Raw genomic sequence first — 22,296 nt, 5'->3', positions numbered from 1 at the left:
TAGCTTGCTCACCTACTGCTTGCAGGGGTTTGAGTGCAGGCTGTTAGGCTTCCCTAAGAGGCTCAGCGGTATCTTGCAGGGTGCTGGCTGTGTCTTGCCTTCCCCCCTTTTTACGTGTCACGGTCTGTGGAGGAGGAGGCTTGGTCAAATGCTTGTTTGATTGGTAGCCCAAAAATGCAGCGCTGGAAAAATGTTTTCTTTGAAACAGTGATCTCCCTGATCCATCTATCTTTGAAGCTAAGACAGATTGCCAAACAGGACACAGTGAGTAAAGCTGTTACAGCCTATGAGGGGAATCAGGGAGGGGTGGGGGTTTGGGATGTCTGCAAATGTGACTTTTCAAAGTTTCTGAATATTCCCACATGTTTCCCCAACTCTAAAATCGCTGGTTTTTATTTTTAGTGTTTTTTGGCATCAAAATGCTGCCGGCAGCCATCTTGGATTTTTCCAGATTTTTTTTTTCCAAAGTTCTCCAAAAGGTTCAAATTGCGTCATTTTGTATCAAACATGGCTTGGATGAAGTCCTCAGTCTCCTTTGTCCCTATTTCATACCAGGATTGTGGCCTAACTGTAGAGGAAGGGCTTACAGGTGCATCCCTACTTGGACAGCTGACTGATCAGGGCTCTCTTGTTCATAGAAGGGCAGCACTTGGTAGCTCAGGTCCTCTGAGTTGTAGAAAGCCTGGGTTGGATTCTGAATTAGTGGAAGAACCATTTGTCACCAACGCAGTTCCTGGAATACCCGGGCATCTTGTTCAACATGGCAGATGGCCATGTCTATCTTCTAGAAGCATGCAGATGGAAGCTATGCTCTGACCTTGCTAGCCAGTTCATCTCCGTTATCCTCAAAAGTAAACTTGAGGAGGTATCCAACTACTGTTGGAACTAATGCTCAGAGACATGAAGGCAGATGTAACCGCTTCACCACCCAATCATTGCATTGTCCAATACAGTGTCAAAGTGATAACGATGGTAAGTATAACACTTGCTATTGCTAAACAAGCTATAAACTCTGTGTCTTATATTAATGACTCTAAATAGAGGTTATAAGAATTTAACTTAAGAATCACTGGTTCCGACGTGATACGTTTTGGTACTGCTTCAGGGAACCGACATTGTACTGCTACGTCACCTCAAAACGTAGGGTAATGAAGTCTCATGTAGCGTCAAACTAAATCACATTATCCCAGGACAAGCAGGCATGATATTCTCACATGTGGGGTGTCGTCATCTACGGCGCCCCGATGCGGAAGCATTTTCAAGCAAACTTGATTGAAGATTTAAGTTTGCTCTGCTGCTCCACGCATGCGTGCCTTCCTGCTCCACTAGGGGGTGCATCCCCTCGTGGTCTCCAGTTCAAAATTTTCCACGAGCCTAGAAGTTGCGTTTTTCAGGCTCTGCCCCAACTGCCTTCTAGCACCGCGATTTTTTCTTGTTTTTTCACGATTAAGTCGCTGTGCGCGAATTCTTTACCTTTTTAACTTGATTCCTGCTTCGTTTGTGTCGACCCGGAGGCTTCCGGGTCCCCACGGCCGCGTGGCTAATCGAGCCGCGGCTACTTTCGATTTAATGTCCTGGCCTTTGACCGGGTTTAAAAAGTGCACCCGTTGCGAGCGGCTTCTTTCCCTCACAGACCCGCATCGCCGGTGCATCCTCTGCCTGGGGGCGGCTCATCCAACCGACTCCTGCCCCCAGTGCGCTATCTTCCAGAACAGGGCCCTCCGTCGAAGAAAAGCCCGCATGGCGGACCTCTTCACCCCGGACCAACCCTCCACCTCGGCCTCGAGGTCGGCCCCGGCCTCGGGCCCGGCCTTGACCTCGGCCCCGGATACCTCGACATCGGGACAACAGAAAGCCTCAGCCCTGGGTAAGTCCCCTCTTCCCTCTTCAGGTTCCTCAACATCGAAGAAGCCGGCCTCGGGGACAACAACGACGCATGGCGGAAGCCCCATGCTTACAGCCCCGGCTAAGCCCTCCAAGCCTTCGGGCCGTGCCTCCACCACACGGGAATACTCTGATACGAGGTCGCCCCCGGTGGAGTGCACCGAGGCAGTGGACATGCCTTCGATGCTGTCCGTGCCCGTCTTCCAGGACCTACTCCAAGCGATGATCACGTCGGAGCTGTCCGCTGCAATGGCCCAATTCCAATCGACCTCGACCCCGATTGTGCCGGACCAGCCTGAGCCTCGCATCGAACAACCTCGAGGAAAGGTGCGCAATCCCCGCCGCATCCCATCCTCCTCGGACTCCTCGCCGAGGCGCCCGAGACGTTCTCCCTCCGCAGACCGCCGAGGGGCAAAACGTCGGGCTAAAACGACAGAAACCTCAAACCGCCGTACCTCCAAGAAGGCCTGAGGTTCACCAACCCTACGAGGCCGTTCTCCCACACCACGTACAGGACCACTAAGGGTGACTGAGTTATCACTCTCCAACCCGCACATCCTCCGAACTCCCCCGAGGGGGTCCGGATCGAGGTCACCGATTCGACATCGATCGGTACCCCGAACCCCGGCATCGTCTCCGAGGGGCTCCTCGAGACGCCGAAGATCGACAACCCCGGAACACTCTCACAGTGCTTCCCCGACCTCGGAGCATGGTCGGAGCAGGAACCTCGATACTCGAGGGAAGCCTCCCCATCCTTCTCCACCCGACGAAGGTCTCGTTCACCGACCCCGCACGGGGCCCCGGGAACATCTCGCCCATCCTTCACTCGCTTTGTCCAGGACATGGGCCACGCCTTGGACTTAGACCTCCAGTCCGACTCCAGATACTCTAAAGAGTACTTGGCGGAGCTGGATATGCCATCACTGCCCAGAGAGTCCCTTCGCTTACCACCTAACCCGGTACTCCAACAGGCCTTCTTCAGGAACCTGGAGACCCCCTATATGGTCACAGCCGTACCCTCCAAAATGGAGGCTAAGTACCGCACAGTCCCCTACCCGGGATTCGAACAACCACAGCTCTCCCATCAATCGCTGCTGGTAGAATCCTCCTTGAAAAAAGCTCACCCATCCCGGATCTCAGCTGCGGTCCCCCCAGGCCGAGAAGGCCGAACCCTGGACAAGTTCGGCAGGAGACTATATCAAAACGCAATGATGGCCTCTAGGGTGCAAAGCTACACTTTCACCTTCACATCCTACCTCAAACACCTCATTGGACTATTGAGAGCCTTTGAGACGGACCTACTGGCCCCTCGGCAAGGAACGTTCGGCCTACTTTTGGAGTCCCTCTCCAACCTGCGCCTTCATCTGTTCCACGCGGCCTACGATGGCTTTGAACTCTCCTCCAGAGAGGCAGCCTTTGCTATCGCCATGCGCCGACTAGCTTGGCTACGCCTGGTCAACATGGACCCCAACTTACAGGACCGGTTGACTAACCTCCCCTGCGTGGGAAAAGAACTGTTCGATGACACTATCGAGGCAGCTACAAAACGCCTCTCCGAACATGAACGCTCGTTTGCCTCCCTGGTCCGACAAAAACCAAAACCGCCCGCGTCCAGGCCGTACAGGGCCCCTCCGCGCCGCTACCCACAGAAATCCACCCCGGCCTTTTCGCGGCCCCCACCCAGGCGTCCGCAAACCCACCACCGGGCCATGCCCAAGTCCCAACCGCCTGCGACTACAAAACCACCCCCGTCCTTTTGACGGGATACGTGGAAGGGGGCGAGCCCCCTCCGCCATAGTCCCAGGCCTCCTTCCCATCGGGGGTCGGCTCAAAACCTTTTACCCTCGCTGGGAGCAAGTCACGTCGGACGCATGGGTCCTTGGCGTGATCTCATCAGGATACTCTCTCAAATTTCGGGCCATTCCTCCGGACAATCCCCCAAGGAATTGCCCTCCCAACCGGACTCAGCTACCCCTACTCCTCTCCGAAGCGCGAGACCTGCTTCGCCTGAGAGCAGTGGAGGAGGTTCCCCTCGACCAACGGGGGAAGGGCTTCTACTCCCGTTACTTCCTAGTACCAAAGAAAACGGGAGACCTGCGCCCAATACTAGACTTGAGACGCCTCAACAAATTCCTGGTACGGGAAAAATTTCGGATGCTCTCCCTACCGACACTTTATCCCCTCATCGACGAGGGCGACTGGCTCTGCTCCCTCGATCTCAAGGAGGCGTACACACATGTCCCAGTGCACCCCGCCCACCGTAAGTTCTTGCGTTTTCAGGTGGGGGACTGGCACCTACAATACAGAGTCCTCCCCTTCGGCCTAGCATCGTCACCTCGAGTCTTCACCAAGTGCCTCGTGGTGGTCGCAGCAACCTTACGGTCCCAGGGCCTCCAGGTATTCCCCTACCTAGACGACTGGCTAATCAAAGCCCCGTCCAGGGAAGAGGTTATCTCAGCGACCCAACAGACTATTACCTACCTACAAAGTCTGGGGTTCGAAATAAACTTCCCAAAATCCCAACTACGCCCCTCGCAGTCCCTACAGTTCATCGGGGCCACGCTAGACATAGTTCGCCTCCGTTCCTTCCTCCCCCCTCTGCGCCGAGAGGCGTTAGTAAGTCTGAGTCGAAGGATTTCCCGGCTGACCTCGGTATCAGCCCGACAGATGATGACTCTCCTGGGCCACATGGCCTCCACCGTCCACGTCACACCCTTTGCCCGCCTCCATCTGAGAATCCCTCAATGGACCCTGGCGTCTCAATGGCGTCAAGACCGGGACCCGATCGACCGTCCCGTGACAGTGACTCCTTCATTGCAACGATCGCTCCTCTGGTGGGCCGACTCTTCAAATCTTTCCAAAGGTTTGCTCTTCCTCACCCCACCCCACAGCAAGGTACTCACCACGGACTCGTCGGAGTACGCTTGGGGAGCCCACCTGGACGGCCTACGCACCCAAGGGATGTGGTCAGCACAAGACCGTCGCTGCCACATCAACGTGCTAGAGCTTCGGGCCATCTATCTCGCAGCTGTAGCTTTTCAACATCTGCTCCACGACCGAGTGGTTCTCATCCGAACCGACAACTAGGTAGCGATGTACTACGTAAACAAACAGGGGGGGACAGGGTCTTGGCCCCTTTGTCGGGAAGCCCTGCGCCTCTGGAAATGGGCAATCTCCAACAACACCTTCCTTCGAGCGGTGTACATACAAGGAGAACAAAACTGTCTGGCGGACAGACTCAGCCGCCTCCTTCAGCCACACGAGTGGTCACTACACTCTCAGACCCTACGATGGGTGTTCGAACGGTGGGGGACGCCTCAAATAGATCTGTTCGCGTCCCCTCACAACCACAAGCTGCCTCTCTACTGCTCCCGGATACACTCCCCGGATCGGTTCGAGGCCGACGCCTTCCTCCTCAACTGGGAGGGAAGATTCCTGTACGCGTTCCCGCCATTTCCGCTGATACTGCGGACGCTGGTCCACCTGAAAACAGTACAAGCCACCCTGATCCTGATTGCCCCCCGCTGGCCACGCCAGCCGTGGTTTTCCCTTCTACTTCAACTCAGTGTCAGAGATCCACTGCCTCTGCCTCTGTTTCCCTCTCTACTATCACAGGGTCAGGGTTCACTGTTACATCCCAATCTTCAGTCTCTTCATCTGAATGCTTGGTTTCTCTCCCCCTGACTGCTCTCCCCGTGTCTCAATCAGTCAAGGAGATATTGGAGGCCTCTAGAAAAACCTCGACGAGAACCTGCTACGCCCAAAAGTGGACAAGATTCTCAACTTGGTGCTCCTCCCACAACCAGGACCCGGTGTCGGTCCCCGTCCCTCTGGTCCTGGACTATTTACTTCAATTATCTCACTCCGGCCTAAAGACCAACTCCATTCGAGTACACCTCAGTGCGATTGCGGCCTTTCATCAGCCCCTGGAAGGGAAAGCCCTCTCGCTCCATCCCTTAGTCTCTTGCTTCATGAAGGGTCTGCTGAACGTCCACCCCCCTCTCAAACCTCCCCCGGTGGTTTGGGACCTTAACGTGGTTCTGGCTCAACTCATGAAACCTCCATTTGAGCCACTAGACAAATGCCATCCAAAATTCCTCACTTGGAAGGTAATTTTCCTACTCGCGCTCACGTCCGCCCGGCGGATTAGTGAGCTACAAGCTCTGGTAGCGGACCCACCCTTCACGGTATTCCATCACGACAAGGTGGTACTCCGCACCCATCCAAAGTTCTTACCTAAAATAGTGTCTGATTTCCATATCAATCAGTCCATTGTCTTACCTGTGTTTTTTCCCAAGCCCCACTCTCACCCCGGAGAAGTGGCGCTCCACACTCTTGACTGCAAGAGAGCGTTGGCCTTTTACCTCCAACGCACTCAGTCACACCGGAAAGTCCCACAACTGTTTTTGTCCTTCGACCCAAACCGGTTAGGTCACCCAGTTTCCAAACGCACCTTGTCCAACTGGTTGGCCGACTGCATCTCCTTTTGCTATGCTCAGGCTGGTCTCGCGCTGCATGGTCGAGTAACGGGACACAAAGTCCGAGCGATGGCTGCCTCCGTAGCGTTCCTCAGGTCCACACCTATTGAGGAAATCTGCAAGGCTGCCACGTGGTCTTCGGTTCATACCTTCACCTCCCACTACTGTCTGGACTCACTGTCCAGAAGCGATGGCCGGTTCGGCCAATCGGTACTGCGAAATCTATTTGCTTAAATTGCCAACTTCCCTCCATCCCTTTTCAGTTAGCTTGGAGGTCACCCACATGTGAGAATATCATGCCTGCTTGTCCTGGGATAAAGCACAGTTACTTACCGTAACAGGTGTTATCCAGGGACAGCAGGCATATATTCTCACAACCCGCCCACCTCCCCGAGGTTGGCTTCTTGGCTAGTTAAGTGAACTGGAGACCACGAGGGGATGCACCCCCTAGTGGAGCAGGAAGGCACGCATGCGTGGAGCAGCAGAGCAAACTTAAATCTTCAATCAAGTTTGCTTGAAAATGCTTCCGCATCGGGGCGCCGTAGATGACGACACCCCACATGTGAGAATATATGCCTGCTGTCCCTGGATAACACCTGTTACGGTAAGTAACTGTGCTTTTTCGCCATTCAATTCACTTCTTCTTAATGCTATAACTGAAAGTCCGCTTGCCTCTTGGTGGGTTTCTTCCAATGGGTGGAGCATAATCTTCAGGCGCTCTCAGCGGCGCATGTAGTGGGAGTGGACAATGCAGACAGACCTTGGATTTGGGCAAGTGAATGCTGTTGGCGTCAGTCTTCCAAGTCATTATTTGTTGCTGGAGTCAGCCAGTATTCAACCTCATGGCAGTGGCAAAGAACAGGTTCTTCAGTCTAAGATCTGAGCCTGGGAGCACTGGTCTGGATGCTCTGGTCCAGCAGTGACTGCAGAGCGTGCTGTTATGCCTGTTTCCTCTGTGGCCCATAGGCCGAATCCTGCAAAGGATTGCAAGTCATAGGGGAAAGGTCATTCTGGTGGCTCCAGACTAGCTGTGCAGACCATGGTACACAGATCTGGTGCATCTTCGAACAGTACCCATGCTCAGTCTATAAGTGCAACCTAACCTACTTTCCAGGGTCCAGTGGTCATAGAAGATCCGGGTCACTTTGCTCTTATGGAATGACTATTGAACACAAAGCGTTAGCGTGCAAAGGGTACTCAGAAGTGGTCACTGCCACTCTCCTATTTAAGAAGCTGACAACGTTGTTAGCATATGCTAAAGTGTGGGAGACTTTCCAATATTGGTGCACCCAGGAAAAGGTGGTTTCTGTGGTGCTGCCATTCTTCCAAACCGGCCTTTACAAGTGGCTTACAGTGGCTTCCCTTTGGGTCCAAATAGCAGGTCTCTCTTGTTTCAGAGCTTGAGACTGCAGATCTACACTGACATCTCATCCAGACATAGCCAAATTTCTGAAGGGTGCACTACGTATTAGGCCTCCAGTGAAACCTTCCTTCACGTAGTTTTACAGGGCTTCAGCCAGGCACCTTATGATCCACTGAAGGAAGCGACTCTAATGGATCTGACGCTCAAACATTTTTCTGGTGGCTGTGACCTTAGTAAGGCAGGTCTCGGAACTCCAGGCTTTCTTGCAGCGAGCCTTTCCTTATAATCTATGACATTGAAGTCTCTTTATGCAGTGTTTCTTTCCTGCTGAAGATGGTTTCAGCATTTCATATCAGTCGAGAAGTCAGATTCCAAGCCAATATTCCAGTCCACAGGTGTCAAAGAGAGAGGACCGGATTCTAAAGAAGTTGGATGTGAGAAGAGTGCTTCTTAGATACCTTGAGGTCACCAATGAGTTTAGGCTCGCTGATCAATCCTGCAAGGCAAGGTGTGCCAGCTTCCAAGGCCATGATTTACAGGTGGATCTGTAGGCCCATTTCATCAGTATACATCGTTTGTGGGAAACAGTCCTTCATTTCCATTAAGGCTTTGTCGTGGGTCAAAGATAGGGCAGTCTCCCCCTAGGAGATCTGTAGAGCAGTGACTTGGTCCACTTTACTTACATGTGCTAAGTTTTACAGAGTGGATGTGGTGGCATGGGAGGACTCTGCCTTTGGGTCCTCAGTACTACATGCCAGTGCAGTCATCCTGCCCTAGAATTCTGGGATTGCTTTTGCTAATCACACTTGTCCAGAATGACATACCCTATTGCATTAGAAAAAAAGATTAGGTTCTTACCTTGTTAATATCTCTTCTAGTAGATAGGCGTGTCATTCTGGACCCCTGCCTTGTCATTTATTTCCTGCGCTTGCCTACTATTTCACTCAGTATGGTCTTCTCTAAGCCTGTAACTTAGATACCAGTCGGCCCTTAGGGCCATGAAGAGTAGTCTGTTTCTGGCTTAATTTAGGGTACTAATTGAGCTCTCTACTGCTTCTGTTGGCATGTTGCTTCCATGTTTAATTATTGATGGTTCATATATTTGTTTTATTTAGAGCGGAACAGACTTGTTGATTCGAGACGTTTCTCCATACTCAGGAAAAAAAAAAAAAAGACTATACTGTTTAAGAAATTCATGAAAAAGACCTAATACCACATACATACTGCTCAAGAAATCCCTGGAAAAATACCTAACACGTCCCACAAGTCCTCTTCCTTCCCTCCTCTAGCTCCCCAACCCCCATAAATAACCTACTCTACTCTTTATTCTCCATGAAAATGATCAGACATCTTCTGTAATCCACATTCTATAACTCTTTTTGTAATCCACCTTAAACCGTGAGGTAATAGCGGAATAGAAATCCGTAATGTAATGTAATACTCCTACTTCACCTAGGTTTTTGGAAGGGCACTTGCCTGCTTGGGAACTAACTATAGGTGGCAGCAGAGCCCTCTGAAGTAGGAGGGATAAAATCTGCAATGGATTCTTTCTGTAAGGCTTGTGGCTATGAGGAAATTACCCGCTTGTCCAGAATGACACACCTATCTACTAGAAAAGATATTAGTAAGGTAATAACCTAATCTGTTTTTTTAGTCTCACAAATTACTGGCATAGCTCTTGAGAATCCTTTGGTCACATGATTCCTCCTTGCTCCTAGGCCATAGTGTTCTGCACATCTTAGAGCAGGGCTGCTCAATTCCTGTCCTCGAGATCTACTGGCAGGCCAGGTTTTCAGGATATCCACAATGAACATGCATGAGAGAGATTTGCCTGCACTGCCTTCTGGGTATGGAACCTAGGCACCTCTGGCTGCGTTAGAGAGACCAAGTTCTTGGATGCTGTAGGCGATTGCTTCCTGGAACAACTTGTCAAGGAAAATACTAGAGGAAATGCAATTCTGGACTTAATTCTAAATGGCCTGCGAGGACCGGCGCAAGATGTAGAAGTAGAAGGGATGCTGGATGCAGGGGAGAAACATCCACGGCACTGAACTTACGAAAGGGGAATTATAAAGGGATGAGACTCATGGTAGGGAAGAAGATTAAGAAGAGGATAAGCACTGTAAAATGCTAGAGCAAGCTTAGTTCACCGAGGCGCAAAATCTATATATACCATGTATCAACAAAGGATCCAAGAGGTAAAAGAACAAAGAACTGGCGTGGCTCACTGTAGAGGTGAAGGAAGCGATCAGAGACAAGCAAACTTTGTTTAAGGAATGGAAAAGGTCAAAAACAGACAAAAACTGGAACAAGCACAAACAACATCAACGCAGGTGCCATAAGGCAGTAAAAGGGGCCAAAAGAGACTACAATGAAAAAATAGCCAAGGAGGCGAAGAACTTCAAGCCGTTCTTTCGATATATTAAGGGGAAACGACCCGCAAAGGAAGCAGTGGGGCCATTGGATGACCATGGAATAAAGAGAGCGCCAAAGGAGGACAAAGCAATCGCCGACAAACTGAACACATTTTTTTGCATCTGTATTTACTGAAGAAGGTCTACACAGCATACCGGAACCCATCAGACTATATGCTAGAAACGAAGACGGAAAGCTGACAAGACTGACGGTCAGTCTAGAGGAGGTGTGTAGGCAGATTGATAGGCTTAAGATCTATAAATCCCCAGGACCGGATGGCATCCATCCGATGGTCATCAAGAAACTGAAAGGGACCATAGCTGAACTGCTTCAACTAATAGCCAATCTGTTAATCAAATTGGGAAAGATTCCAGAAGACTGGAAGGTGGCGAATGTTACGCCAATCTTCAAAAAAGGTTCGAGGGGAGATCGGGAAACTACAGACCGGTGAGTCTGACTTCGGTACCGGGAAAGATAATAGAGTCGCTAATAAAGGACCACATCATTGATCACCTTGACGGACACGGGCTGATGAGGACCAGTCAGCACGGTTTTAGCAAAGGCAGATCGTGTTTGACAAACTTGCTGCACTTCTTTGAGGGAGTAAACAGACAGATAGACAAGGGCGACCCGGTCGACATTGTATATCTGGATTTTCAGAAGGTGTTTGACAAGGTTCTACATGAACGACTACTTCAGAAAATTGCAAGCCACAGAATCGAGGGTGAAATACTCACGTGGATTAAAAACTGGTTGGAGCATAGGAAATGGAGAGTGGGGGTAAATGGACAATACTCGGACTGGAAGAGCGTCACCAGTGAGGTGCCGCAGGGCTCAGTGCTTAGACCCGTGCTCATCATCTTTATAAACGATCTGGCCATTGGTACGACGAGTGAGGTGATTAAATTCGAGGACGATACGAAGTTATTCAGAGTAGTGAAGACACAGGGGGATTGCAAAGATCTGCAACGTGACATAATCAGGCTCGAGGAATGGGCATCAACGTGGATAAGTGTAAGTAGGTAACAAAAATCTCATGCATGAATACAGGATGTCCGGGGCGGTACTTGGAGAGACCTTCCAGGAAAGAGACATGGGAGTTATGATCAAGAAGTCGATGAAGCCGTCCGTGCAATGTGTGATGACGGCGAAAAGGGCGAACAGAATGCTAGGAATGATAAAGAAGGGGGATCACGAACAGATCGGAGAAGGTACCGGGCCATGGTGCGCCCTCACCTGGAGTACTGCTTCCAGCACTGGTCGCCGTACATGAAGGATACTGTACTACTCGAAAGGGTCCAGAGAAGAGCGACTAAGATGGTTAAGGGGCTGGAGGAGTTGCCGTACAGTGAAAGATTAGAGAAACTGGGCCTTTTCTCCCTTGAACAGAGGAGATTGAGAGGGGACATGATCAAAACATTCAAGGTACTGAAGGGAATAAAATTAGTAGATAAGGACAGGTTGTTCACACTCTCCAAGGTAGGGAGAACGGGAGGGCACTCTTTAAAATTGAAAGGGGATAGATTCCGTACGAACGTAAGGAAGTTCTTCTTCACGCAGAGAGTGGTAGAAAACTGGAACGTTCTTCCGGAGTCTGTCATAGGAAAAACACCCTCCAGGGATTCAAGACAAAGTTAGACAAGTTCCTGGTGAACCGGAGCGTGCTCAGGTAGGGCTAGTCTCAGGGCACTGATCTTTGATCAGAGGGCCGCCGCGAAAGCGGACTGTTGGGCACGATGGACCACTGGTCTGACCCAGCGGCGGCAATTCATATGTTCTTATGTTCTCTCATGCATGTTCATTGTGGATATTCTGAAAACCTGGCCTGCCAGTAGATCTCGAGGACCGGAATTGGGCAGCCCTGTCTTAGAGCAATGTCGCACGCTTCTTGTAATTTATAGGTAAAAAAAAGGAGCAGGTGTAAAGGTGTCTGTGATATTGTCCCACACATCTAGTGCAAAAATTGTCCATTTTTTCACAAGTGTCCATTTTAGGTTGCAGTATACGAGTTCTTAGCCTTGCTTCCAGCACTGAAGAATCTGGCATGGATTTACAATCCAGACCTTAGCATAGAAGTTCTTAACCATTTTTGGTTCCCACACTCCTATCTGATCAGTGAAACTCTTGCTCCCCCTTCCTAAACCATGCACCCACTAGTGACTACTGATTTTTCATATATCACTGTTAATTACCTTTCAGTGCTGGATCCACTCACTTTGGGTTTAGGCCCTCTCCATTGTGGCACCCATGAAATAGTGGGTTGCTTTGCCAGTTGAAGCAGTTCACTGCCTGAGCACGCCTCCCCTCACCCCCCGCCCGGTGCAGCCTGAGTAGTGAAAAAGTAGGTGTGGCATACTTCGGCTGGTACTCCCACACATGTTCAACTCATCATGAGCTAAGCATGTGCAGGAGTGCCAGCATCATTGGCAGAATATTCTACCAACTTCTTCACTGTTTAGGTAGTACAGAAGGAGGGCTTGGGCAGCGAACTGCTAGTGAAGGTAGAAATTAACGCTATGGGGGAGGGAGAAGAGAGGGAATGTGTGTCCCTGGACCCTACATAAATGGAATGCTGCCAATAAATATCTTAATAACTGCCTTCATTCACTCTGTCTAGAAAGTTTGAATACACTTTCTCAGATTTCAGAAACCTTATCTATAGCCATTTGAGCTCTTCCTGCACCCAATAGCCTTTTGAGCTCTTCCTGCACCCCTTGGGAGTGTAGACCCCCCACTGGTTAAAATTCCCTGCCTTAGCAACTAGAGACGTTGTTAATATATATTCTAGAGCAGGTCCCATTTTATGCAGTGGGATCTAGGTGATGACTTGTAGCTTTAGCTATAACTCAGAAATTTCTTCCAGCTGTGTCTTCCCGTGGTCAAATTCTGAATTAAATTAATCATTTGTTAAATGCTTTGGGAGCAGTTTAATCAGAATTTGTTTTAAATCACAGTCGGGGTCTGGCTGATAACACTATCATTGCCAAAGTTAACAAAGTGATTTGGGATCTTGACCGCCCACTAGAGGAAGACTGCACCTTAGAGCTGCTCAAGTTCGATGATGAAGAGGCACAGGCGGTAAGTGCTTGTTAGATTTTTGGGTGCACTTGCAAAAGGGAATTTTGACACGGTTGAATGCTCTTGGTTTGGCACTAGGGGCACTGAAAATTCAATTAATTTCCAAATTGCCTTCCCTTTTGCATTCAGTATTTTTTGTGTGTTTAGGGGTGTGTGTGTGAAAGATGTTAAGATTTTAGGGAGTATTCTTCATCTGAAAAGGATCGCTATTTCCACTTTTAATATTATAAAACAAGCCCTGGACCTACGCCAGTAAAAAGTGATTCACAAAGTAAGTTTTTTAAATCAGTTGCTACGTTGACTTCATAGAAACATAGAAAAAGCGGCAGAAAAGGGCTACAGCCCACCAAGTCTGCCCATTCCAAGTATCCCCTCCCCTGAATTTACTCCCTTAAAGATCCCACAAGAGTATCCCATTTTTTCTTAAAATCCGTCACGCTGCTGGCCTTTACCGCCTGACAGGAGTGTGTGATCACTCAAATCCCTGAAGAAGCATCTTGTTGCGAAACAGGGGCCCCTGTTGGATATTTTGGAAGAATGTTTGATTGATAGCTTTTTTCCATAGAGCAGTTTTTCCTGCTTTCTTTACTCCAGGACCACGCCTGAATATCAAAGTACTCAGATAAGTGACTTCTATTTTTGACAATTGCTGTTTGAAGAAAAGTATAAAAAAATATATAAAACTATAAGAAAATATATGAAACTATAAGAAAATTAGAATAGAAGTTCACGCACTAATTGGGAGTTTTTCTGACCAAGGATGTGTCTGCTAGGATTAAATTCTGTTTAAAACTAGCCTGTCTATATGGGAAGCTTAAAAAGCCCCTATTAGACACTGAGGTCTTTTCTCCCTTTTTGTAAGGAAAGGTGATTCTTTTGTCCTGTATTTTGGAGGGTGCAATTTTTTGTGATTTATTTTGGGCATCCTTTTCTTGATTTTTTGGATGTCTTTGTAGCATTTACAGCCTCAGCTAGCCTGAAGAACAGAAACCGGGCTTAGGAAATAAATGCAGTTATTTGTGCATCACTGTTCTGAGGCATGAGGCTAGCCAACATGCCTAATATTAACATGTCTGAAAACAAGAAATTATGAATTAAAGCATCCTCTTGAATGAATTTAGATTTGATTTTCATATGAAGAGAAAATAAGGCAATTTGGGGCTACCCACTTGAAGTAGCCATTTTAGTTTAGAAAATTGGTTAGTGATGGATTATAATCCGAACAGAAAACCTGTCCTGAAGTTGAGCTAAATTTATTTTTTCTTGTACTGGTACAGGTTTATTGGCACTCAAGTGCCCACATAATGGGTGAAGCTATGGAGCGTTTCTACGGAGGATGTTTGTGCTATGGTCCACCAATAGAGAATGGCTTTTATTATGATATGTACCTAGATGATGGGTAAGTTCAAGAGAGCTTCAAGCTTATAATTTTTCAAGTTGCAAAGTCTCTTTCTCCAATTGCAACTTCCTCTTTAGGCCACACTCAATGAAATATTGGGTAAATGTATACGAAAGACTGATCTTGCTGATTTTTTTCCCTTACTAAGGGCTCTTTTTACTAAGCTGTGGTAAGCACTAGTGCCATGTTTATTGCATCTTAAAAGGGCTTACTGCGGGATGCGTTGAGGTACCCCTTGGTAAGATCCAAATTTGAACTTGCAAAGCACACTTCAAAATATTTTAAAAACTTTTCTGGGAGTGGTTGTATCTGGAGGGCAGAGAGTTAGTAGAGAAAGAGAGACTATTCACCCTCTCCAAGGTGAAGCGAACAAGAGGGCACTTGCTGAAGTTAGAAGGGAAAAGATTCCGTACAAACGTAAGGAAGTTTTTCTTCACCCAGAGAGTGGTAGAAACCTGGAATGCTCTTCCGGAGGCTGTTACAGGGGAAAACACCCTTAAGGGATTCAAGACAAGGTTGGATAATTTCCTACTGGAACAGAACTTACACAAGTAAGGCTAGACTCTAATGGCCGCTGCGTGAGCAGACTTCTGGGCACGATGGACCACTGGTCTGACCCAGCAGCAGCAATTCTTATGTTCTTATGCACTATAGGCAGTGTAGATGCGCTAACGTTATCACAGGATTGGTGTGTGAGCCTTTACTGTTTACAAAATAGATGGTGGTAAGGGTTCACGTACTAATTTTTTGTAACGTTGTAAACTAATGGCAACATTAGCGTGTGGCCATTATTTCTGGAAAATGGGAAAAACAGCCATTTTTGGCTGCTGTAAAAATGGCCTTAGCGAGCAAGAAAGACCCATATAAAGATGTGCTAAGGACAAAGGACTCCTAAAATTTTTTTTTAAAATTTAGGCAGCCGTTCCTTTGATTTTATGAATCACTGCATCCTCGATTGCCTGCTGAGGATGCCATCTTGTTTAGTTGGATTCATTATCCAAATCATTAAGCAGTTGCACTGATATTTCAGTTGATACCAGCTTTTAGTGTCTGGTGCTTAATTATTTTTTTGTGGCCACACTTTTTATTCTCTTGATGCATTTTTGTGACTCTTCCTATTTGAAGTGAAGGTGGCTGTTCTAAGACAGACATGCTTGCTTGAAGCCACTGGTGATAATCTGGACCATAGTGTGCACGATGTCTGTAGGAGATTGAAAATTAATCAAAATGACATTATTTCCTTATTTTCCTTCAAGATTTGGGCATATAAAAAAAGAAAAAAATACTTAGTGAAAACAACAAAACTGATCTCACCTGCAAAACTGGTTGCTTTAGTTAACTTAAGATTCCCTGGGGAGGGAACATAATTTGCTCCCAATTAATCCTGTCATCTGTCCTGGTTTGTGTCTGAAACCACTGACCTGGATTGTGAACTCTTATGGGCAGGACTGATGGCACCTGAATTACTAGTAATGCTGGAAGCCATTTTGATCTTTTGAAAAGGCAGGCTAAAAATCCAGATTATTATTTTTTTGCTGCTGGGTGTATTATCATGCAAGCAAGGTTTCAGAGGGCCATTTTATATGCAAAAATGGAAATAATTTGGAGAGATAGGAGACAAATGTTACCTTTAGAACATTGGAGAAGCCATTTACTTTTAGGGGATTAAAATATGATTTTTTTAATTTCTTTGATTGTTTAGACATGGTGCTCACCAAAAGAGCCCCTGCTTTTTTCTTAATGGTTCTTAATTGAGGAGCTTATTAAGGGTGTTGTATAATCTACAGAAACTCCTTCATAGGGAGCACATATTTTCAAAACATACATCTTAAGTCCGATTTGGACATATGGTGCTAGACGTCCAAAGTTGGCAGTAAGAAAATTCCTATTTTAGAAAAGCAAACCACCGTACATCTAGAAATAATTTTTTTTTTTAATCCTCTATCTGGACATCCAGGCCATTGAGACACCAGAATGCCAGGATGTTTATTTTTATATCACATGTTCAGCCAAAATTTTGTCCAAGTCCCAAACATCCATTTGGACATAGGAGGGGCCAGTTCTATAATGGGACACCTTAGAGGGCACTACTGTGAACTTCATATAAAGGGTGCCAGATAAACATCTCACTAGAACTCCTATAAAGGTTATGGTGAGCCCCCCCCCAACTCACTATACCTACCTGTCTACAAACCCAATAGCCCTTATAGCTACAGGTGGCACCTGTATGGCAGTAGAGTAGGGGTTTGGGGGACTCGCATTTTCCACCATAAATGTAGTGGTTAGAGGGGCTTATGGGACTTGCTACGCCTGTCTATAGCTCACTAGCCCACCCACCAGGCTACTTAATAAACCTGTGTGCAGCTCTACCAGGCTTTCCTATACCAAGTGCTGATGTTCTGGAGACAGGTATGTACGTTTGTATTCTGATCTTTGTGGGTGTGAAGGGGTCAGTGAGCACTGGGAGAATATGGAGGTGTCTTACTTTGATGCATGCAGTGGTCATCTGTTCAATTTGGGCACCTTTGTGACACTTAAACCCTTCTAAAACAAGTCTAATTCCAAATGTATACTTTCCACTCAGGATGTCTTGCAAAATGTTTGATTATCACTGAAAAACGTCCATGTCTAACCCGCCCTTGAGATCACCTAAAGCCTGCCCATAACACACCTCCACCACATCTATCTTGTGCTCTGAATGTAGGTGTCAGGTCAAAAGCGCGCCGGGACAAAGGTGCACGCAGACAATTGAGCGCAGCGTGGAGGCGCGCGCCGAAGAAAATTACTGTTTTTAGGGGCTCCGACGGGGGTGTGTGTGGGGGGGAACCCTCACCACTTTACTTAATACAGATCACGCCGCGTTGTAGGGGCGTTGTGGGGGGTTTGGGGGGTTGTAACCCCCCACATTTTACAGAAAACTTCACTTTTTCCCTGTTTTTAGGGAAAAAGTTAAGTTTCCAGTAAAATGTGGGGGGTTACAACCCCCTACAACGCCGCCGCGATCTGTATTAAGTAAAGTGGGGGGGCTCCCCAACAAAAACCCCTGTTGGAGCCCCTAAAAACAGTAATTTTCTTCGGCGCGCACCTCCATCTTGCGCTCAGTTGTCGGCGCGCGCCTTTGTCTTCCGCGATTATGTCTATGAACCCTGAATGTACAGAGGCTGCAACACCTCGCTAGATGTACAGAAAGACGGTTTTGATTATCGGCACTTGGATGTCCTGGCGATTAGGACGTCCAAGTACAAAATAGATTTGGGATTTAGGATGCTAAATAGTTTTAGGCGATTTAGGATGCTTTTTGGACATTTATGTTTTTTTATTATGAGCCTGAAAGACAAGCATCCTTTTCATATGAAATGGTTTCCCTTTTTTGAGAACAACTTTATAGAATAGTCACACTTTGATGCCGTTCATGCACATAAATTGACATTTACACCCACATGTACAACACTATTCTATAATGTTGGTGTGCTATTAGCAAATAGGCTGTACCAGTGGCAGAGCAAGAGTTCTCCTGCCTAGCAGTGTGCATTGCAAGGTGAACTTAGGCATACCAGCTTATGTCTGCCATTGATCTAGGTGTTCACTAAAACATTGGAACTGCATATAATACCGTATTAAACATTTTGATCCATACCTGTGTAAAATAAAAGGGATAATTTAAGGAAATTTTAAAATATCTACTCTTATTTGTAGAGGCATGTCTAGTAATGACTTCACTGCTTTGGAAAATTTGTGCAAGAAGATCATGAAGGAGAAACAACAATTTGAAAGATTAGAAGTAAAGAAGGAGACTTTACTTGAAATGTTTAAGGTAAATCATTTTATTATTGATTCACCAAAGTTTAGGCCTGCTGAGCATCTAACCGCTGAAAATGACTAGTGAGCTTCAAACAAGTGATTTAACGAGCCAGAAGCTGTCTCTGGCCTATTAAATTGCTTTGAATATTGACACCTCCCTCCCCACACACACACTTTAAAAAAAATATTGGTCCCTAAGGACTGATCTAACTAGTGGCATTTGTTGAAATAATATATTGTATATGGATTCTTAATAATAATAATAATAATAATAACTTTATTTTTCTATACCGCAATACCACAAAACAGTTCAGAGCGGTTTACAGGATAAGAGACTGTACATTTACAGCGAAGTTACAGCTTAGTTATAGCGAAGTTACATCGAGGTTACAGCATATCGAAAAACAGTTCAGAGCGATTTATACAATGTAGGTGCAGAGAATTAGTTAACAATTATATGGTATAAACCAGTGACAATTACAAAATGATCCAATAATTGTTGCATGGGGGGAGGGGAAGGGTAGGGAGGGAGGCAAGGGATTATTAGTTTGGTCGGGGGGGGGGGCGGGGGTTAGAGGAATTTATCAAAGAGGTATGTTTTTAGAGATTTCCTGAAGGATTGATAAGTTGGGGCAAGAGAGATGAGAGTGGACAGGCAGTCATTCCATTTGCCAGCTTGGAAAGAGAGGGTTTTGTCGAAGAATCTTTTGTGGATGCATCCTTTTGGGGAGGGGTAGGCAAACAGGTGTGCATTGCGTGTACGGTTAGAGCCTGGGAAGGTGAAGTGGCGTGAAAGATATATCGGGGCTGAGCCAGTTAGGGTTTTGAAGCAGAGGCAGGCGAATTTGAAGATGATCCTTGCTTCGAACGGTAGCCAGTGAAGTTTCCTGTAGAAAGGGCTGATGTGGTCTGATATTTTGAGCCCGTAGATGAGGCGGACGGCGGTATTCTGAATAAGTCGTAGTCGTTTAATGGTTTTCTTGTAGGAGCCCAGATATATGATATTGCAGTAATCCAGGGAGTTTAGAATTAGGGATTGGACCAGCAATCTGAAGGTGGGAAAATCAAAGTAATGTTTGATGGAGCGGAGTTTCCACAGGGTGGAAAAACATTTTTTGACCTGGGTGTTAGTGTGTTCTTCTAAAGTGAGGCATCGGTCCAAGATGACTCCGAGGATTTTTATAGTAGAGTTGATTGGATACGTTAAGCCATTAAGTTGCAGGGTTAACAAGAGTTAACAAGAATTACTAGATCTATTTGGCCCCTAAGCTATGACATTTTTTTCTCTTAAAATTAGATTTTACATCATTGGATGCCTTTTTAAAATTTTGAGCCCTATCATAAAATAATCAGACCTTGTAAAGGGTTCAGCCAGATATTCACCTAACTTCACTTTGTACCGAGAGCCAGACAAAAGGTCATTGGTGTGGCCTGCATTTATCCTACCATTTGCCTGGAAGAGCATGATCCAATAGTATGACTACTAAATTTATTACCTTAATATAAAAAAGCACAGTCTAAAAGTACACTTGTAGTAAATCTTCAGTCCTAGTAAATCTTCAGTCCCTTTTGCTGATAACTAAATCTTTATTCAGTTCCAATTGGTTGTATACATCTTGCTTTAAATATGCATTATATACTTGAATATGAGGTGCTACCCAAAAGTTCAGGGAATGTGAACTGTGCACACAAACTGGATCTAGTATGCCCTTCTGCTGCTAGAGGTGTCTAGCATGTATGTTTTGTGAATCAGTGTGCCAACAGTCATGCAGCTGAGTGGTTGTGTTGTTTTGCTCTGTGCGATTTTGTAAGGTTGTATTTTAGTGACTTGGCGGATTTCGATATAATGGATTTTACTGAGCAAAGAATCTGCATCAAATTTTGTTTCAACTTTAAAAAACTGCTGCAGAAACCCATCATATGCTCCAGGAAGCCTTTAAAGCAAAACCTTTCTTTGGTACAAATGCTTCAAGGATGGATGAACATCTGTCTACGACGATGAGCGTTCTGGACGACCGTCAACAAGCACAACACAGATCGTAGGCAAACCATCCACGATGGTTATGAGATAGTAGGACAGTCATACTGTGAGGTTTTGAAGCGGTTGAATGAGAGCATTCGGTGCAAACGCCCAGACAAGTGGAAAAACAAAAATTGTTTGAGCGGGCGCGTTGTCATGGTGGAGCAACCATCACTCGTTCGACAATTCCTGACTTCCAGAAATATTACAGTGATTACGCACCCTCCCTATTCGCCTGACCTTGCCCCCTGTGATTTTTTTTTTCTATTCCCCAAAATGAAATTATTACTGAAAGGGCGCCGTTTTAACACGATTAAAGAAATCCAGGCAGAATCGCAGGAGGTCCTTAAGACACTCACCGAAGATGACTTCCGTAGATGCATGGACTCGTGGGAAAATGCCGGGATCGCTGTATACATTCTCAAGGAGACTACTTCGAAGGAGACAGTGGAAACTAGGAGTTTTGGTAAGTAATTTTTATTTTTATTTTTTTAACAATTGAATTCCCTGAACTTTTGGGTAGCATCTCATATAAACCTATCCAAATATAAACTGAAGTAACCCCAAAAAAGGGGGGAAAAAGGTTGCCTCAAATATAAACTGGGATTTATATTCAAGTATCCTGCCCTGTACCCAGCCCCTAATGTCCACTGCAGGCTTCCCATGGGCCTGCCTTAAGCCTTGGTAGTCCAGTGATGAGTCGGGACAGTAGTGATCCCTCCTGCATCCTGTCTCAGCCAACTTTGAACCAATCAGCCTCCCTCCTGTCTCCTGGACCCCTCTACACCTTACCTTTAAAGTCTTGGTGGTCCAGCAGTGAAGCGGGGCAGGAGCAATCTTCCTACATTCCTGCCCCATGCAGAGCCGTAATCAGAAGACCCCAACGGGAATTTGTGGCAGTCATTTTTGATTGTGCCTCTGCATGGGGCAGGAGCGCAGGAAGATCGCTCATGCCCCGTTTCACCGCTGGACCATCACTTCTTTAAAGATAAGGTGCAGAAGAGTCTGAGAGGTGGGACGGTTCAGAGTCAGCTGGCACAAGACGCAGGAGAGCTCGCTCCTGTTCTGGCTCACCGTTGGACCACTAGGGCTTCAGGCAGGCCTGCAATGGGTCCAGGAGGGAGGGGGCGCAGAGCCAAGGACTCAAATATAAACAGAGACCCCATTTTGGGGTCATTTTTTTGGCTCAACTATCTTGGTTTACATTCAAGTACAGTCGACTCCACCTAAGTGCATGTCGGTTAAGCGCACACTTCGGTTAACCACAGCCTACCACCATGGTCCCATTTTTTTTTTTTTTACATTAAAGTCAATAGACAAACTCCAGATAATTACAATTCTGATAAGCACACAATCTACTTATGCGCACTGATGTTATAGGTCCCACCTCTATTTGTTCACGTTACATTCACGCTGATTAAAAGCAATCACGTTCTGACGTGGATGAGCAATCACGTTCTGATGTGTTTCGGAGCAGCAGTCTAGGCCTGGCCAGGTGTTCGAACTTTTGGAACAGCACCATGGCATCACGTGGACAAAAGTCATTGTTTTTGGCTGAACGTGTCGATGTCTTAAAGAAACTTGACCAACAGGAGAGTTGGGTCTCTATTGCAAAACATTACAGCATTCATCCTAGCCAGATTTCTTGGATTTACAAAAAAAAAAACAAGCCATATTGAAAGACTGGCAAAATAACAGCAATCCTACCAGAAAACAGGAAAGAATTGGGAAAGCTGGAGACATTGAACAGGCGTTGCTGCGATGATTTGCTGAAGCTAGAAGTCGAGAACTGCCAATCAGTGGACCTCTGCTGATGGAGAAAGCAGCACAGCTATCTGAAGAACTAGGCACAGAAGTC

At 46.7% G+C, this 22,296-nt stretch overlaps 1 protein-coding gene across 3 annotated transcripts in view; it reads left to right on the top strand.

The window, feature by feature from the left end:
* TARS1 (threonyl-tRNA synthetase 1) overlaps positions 1-22,296 on the top strand; it is a 143,705-nt gene that overhangs the window by 36,593 nt on the left and 84,816 nt on the right. For all 3 annotated transcript variants that reach the window (XM_033933234.1, XM_033933225.1, XM_033933241.1), the window contains exons 4-6: positions 13,095-13,218; positions 14,496-14,617; positions 18,314-18,431. In XM_033933234.1, coding sequence (XP_033789125.1) covers positions 13,095-13,218; positions 14,496-14,617; positions 18,314-18,431 — 364 coding nt within the window. The remainder of the gene's footprint in view (positions 1-13,094; positions 13,219-14,495; positions 14,618-18,313; positions 18,432-22,296) is intronic.

Source organism: Geotrypetes seraphini, chromosome 1 (genome assembly GCF_902459505.1).
Source record: "Geotrypetes seraphini chromosome 1, aGeoSer1.1, whole genome shotgun sequence".
Lineage (NCBI taxonomy): Eukaryota > Metazoa > Chordata > Amphibia > Gymnophiona > Dermophiidae > Geotrypetes > Geotrypetes seraphini.
Note: the sequence above shows the minus strand (reverse complement) of the source record. Positions and strands in the feature narration are given on the sequence as shown.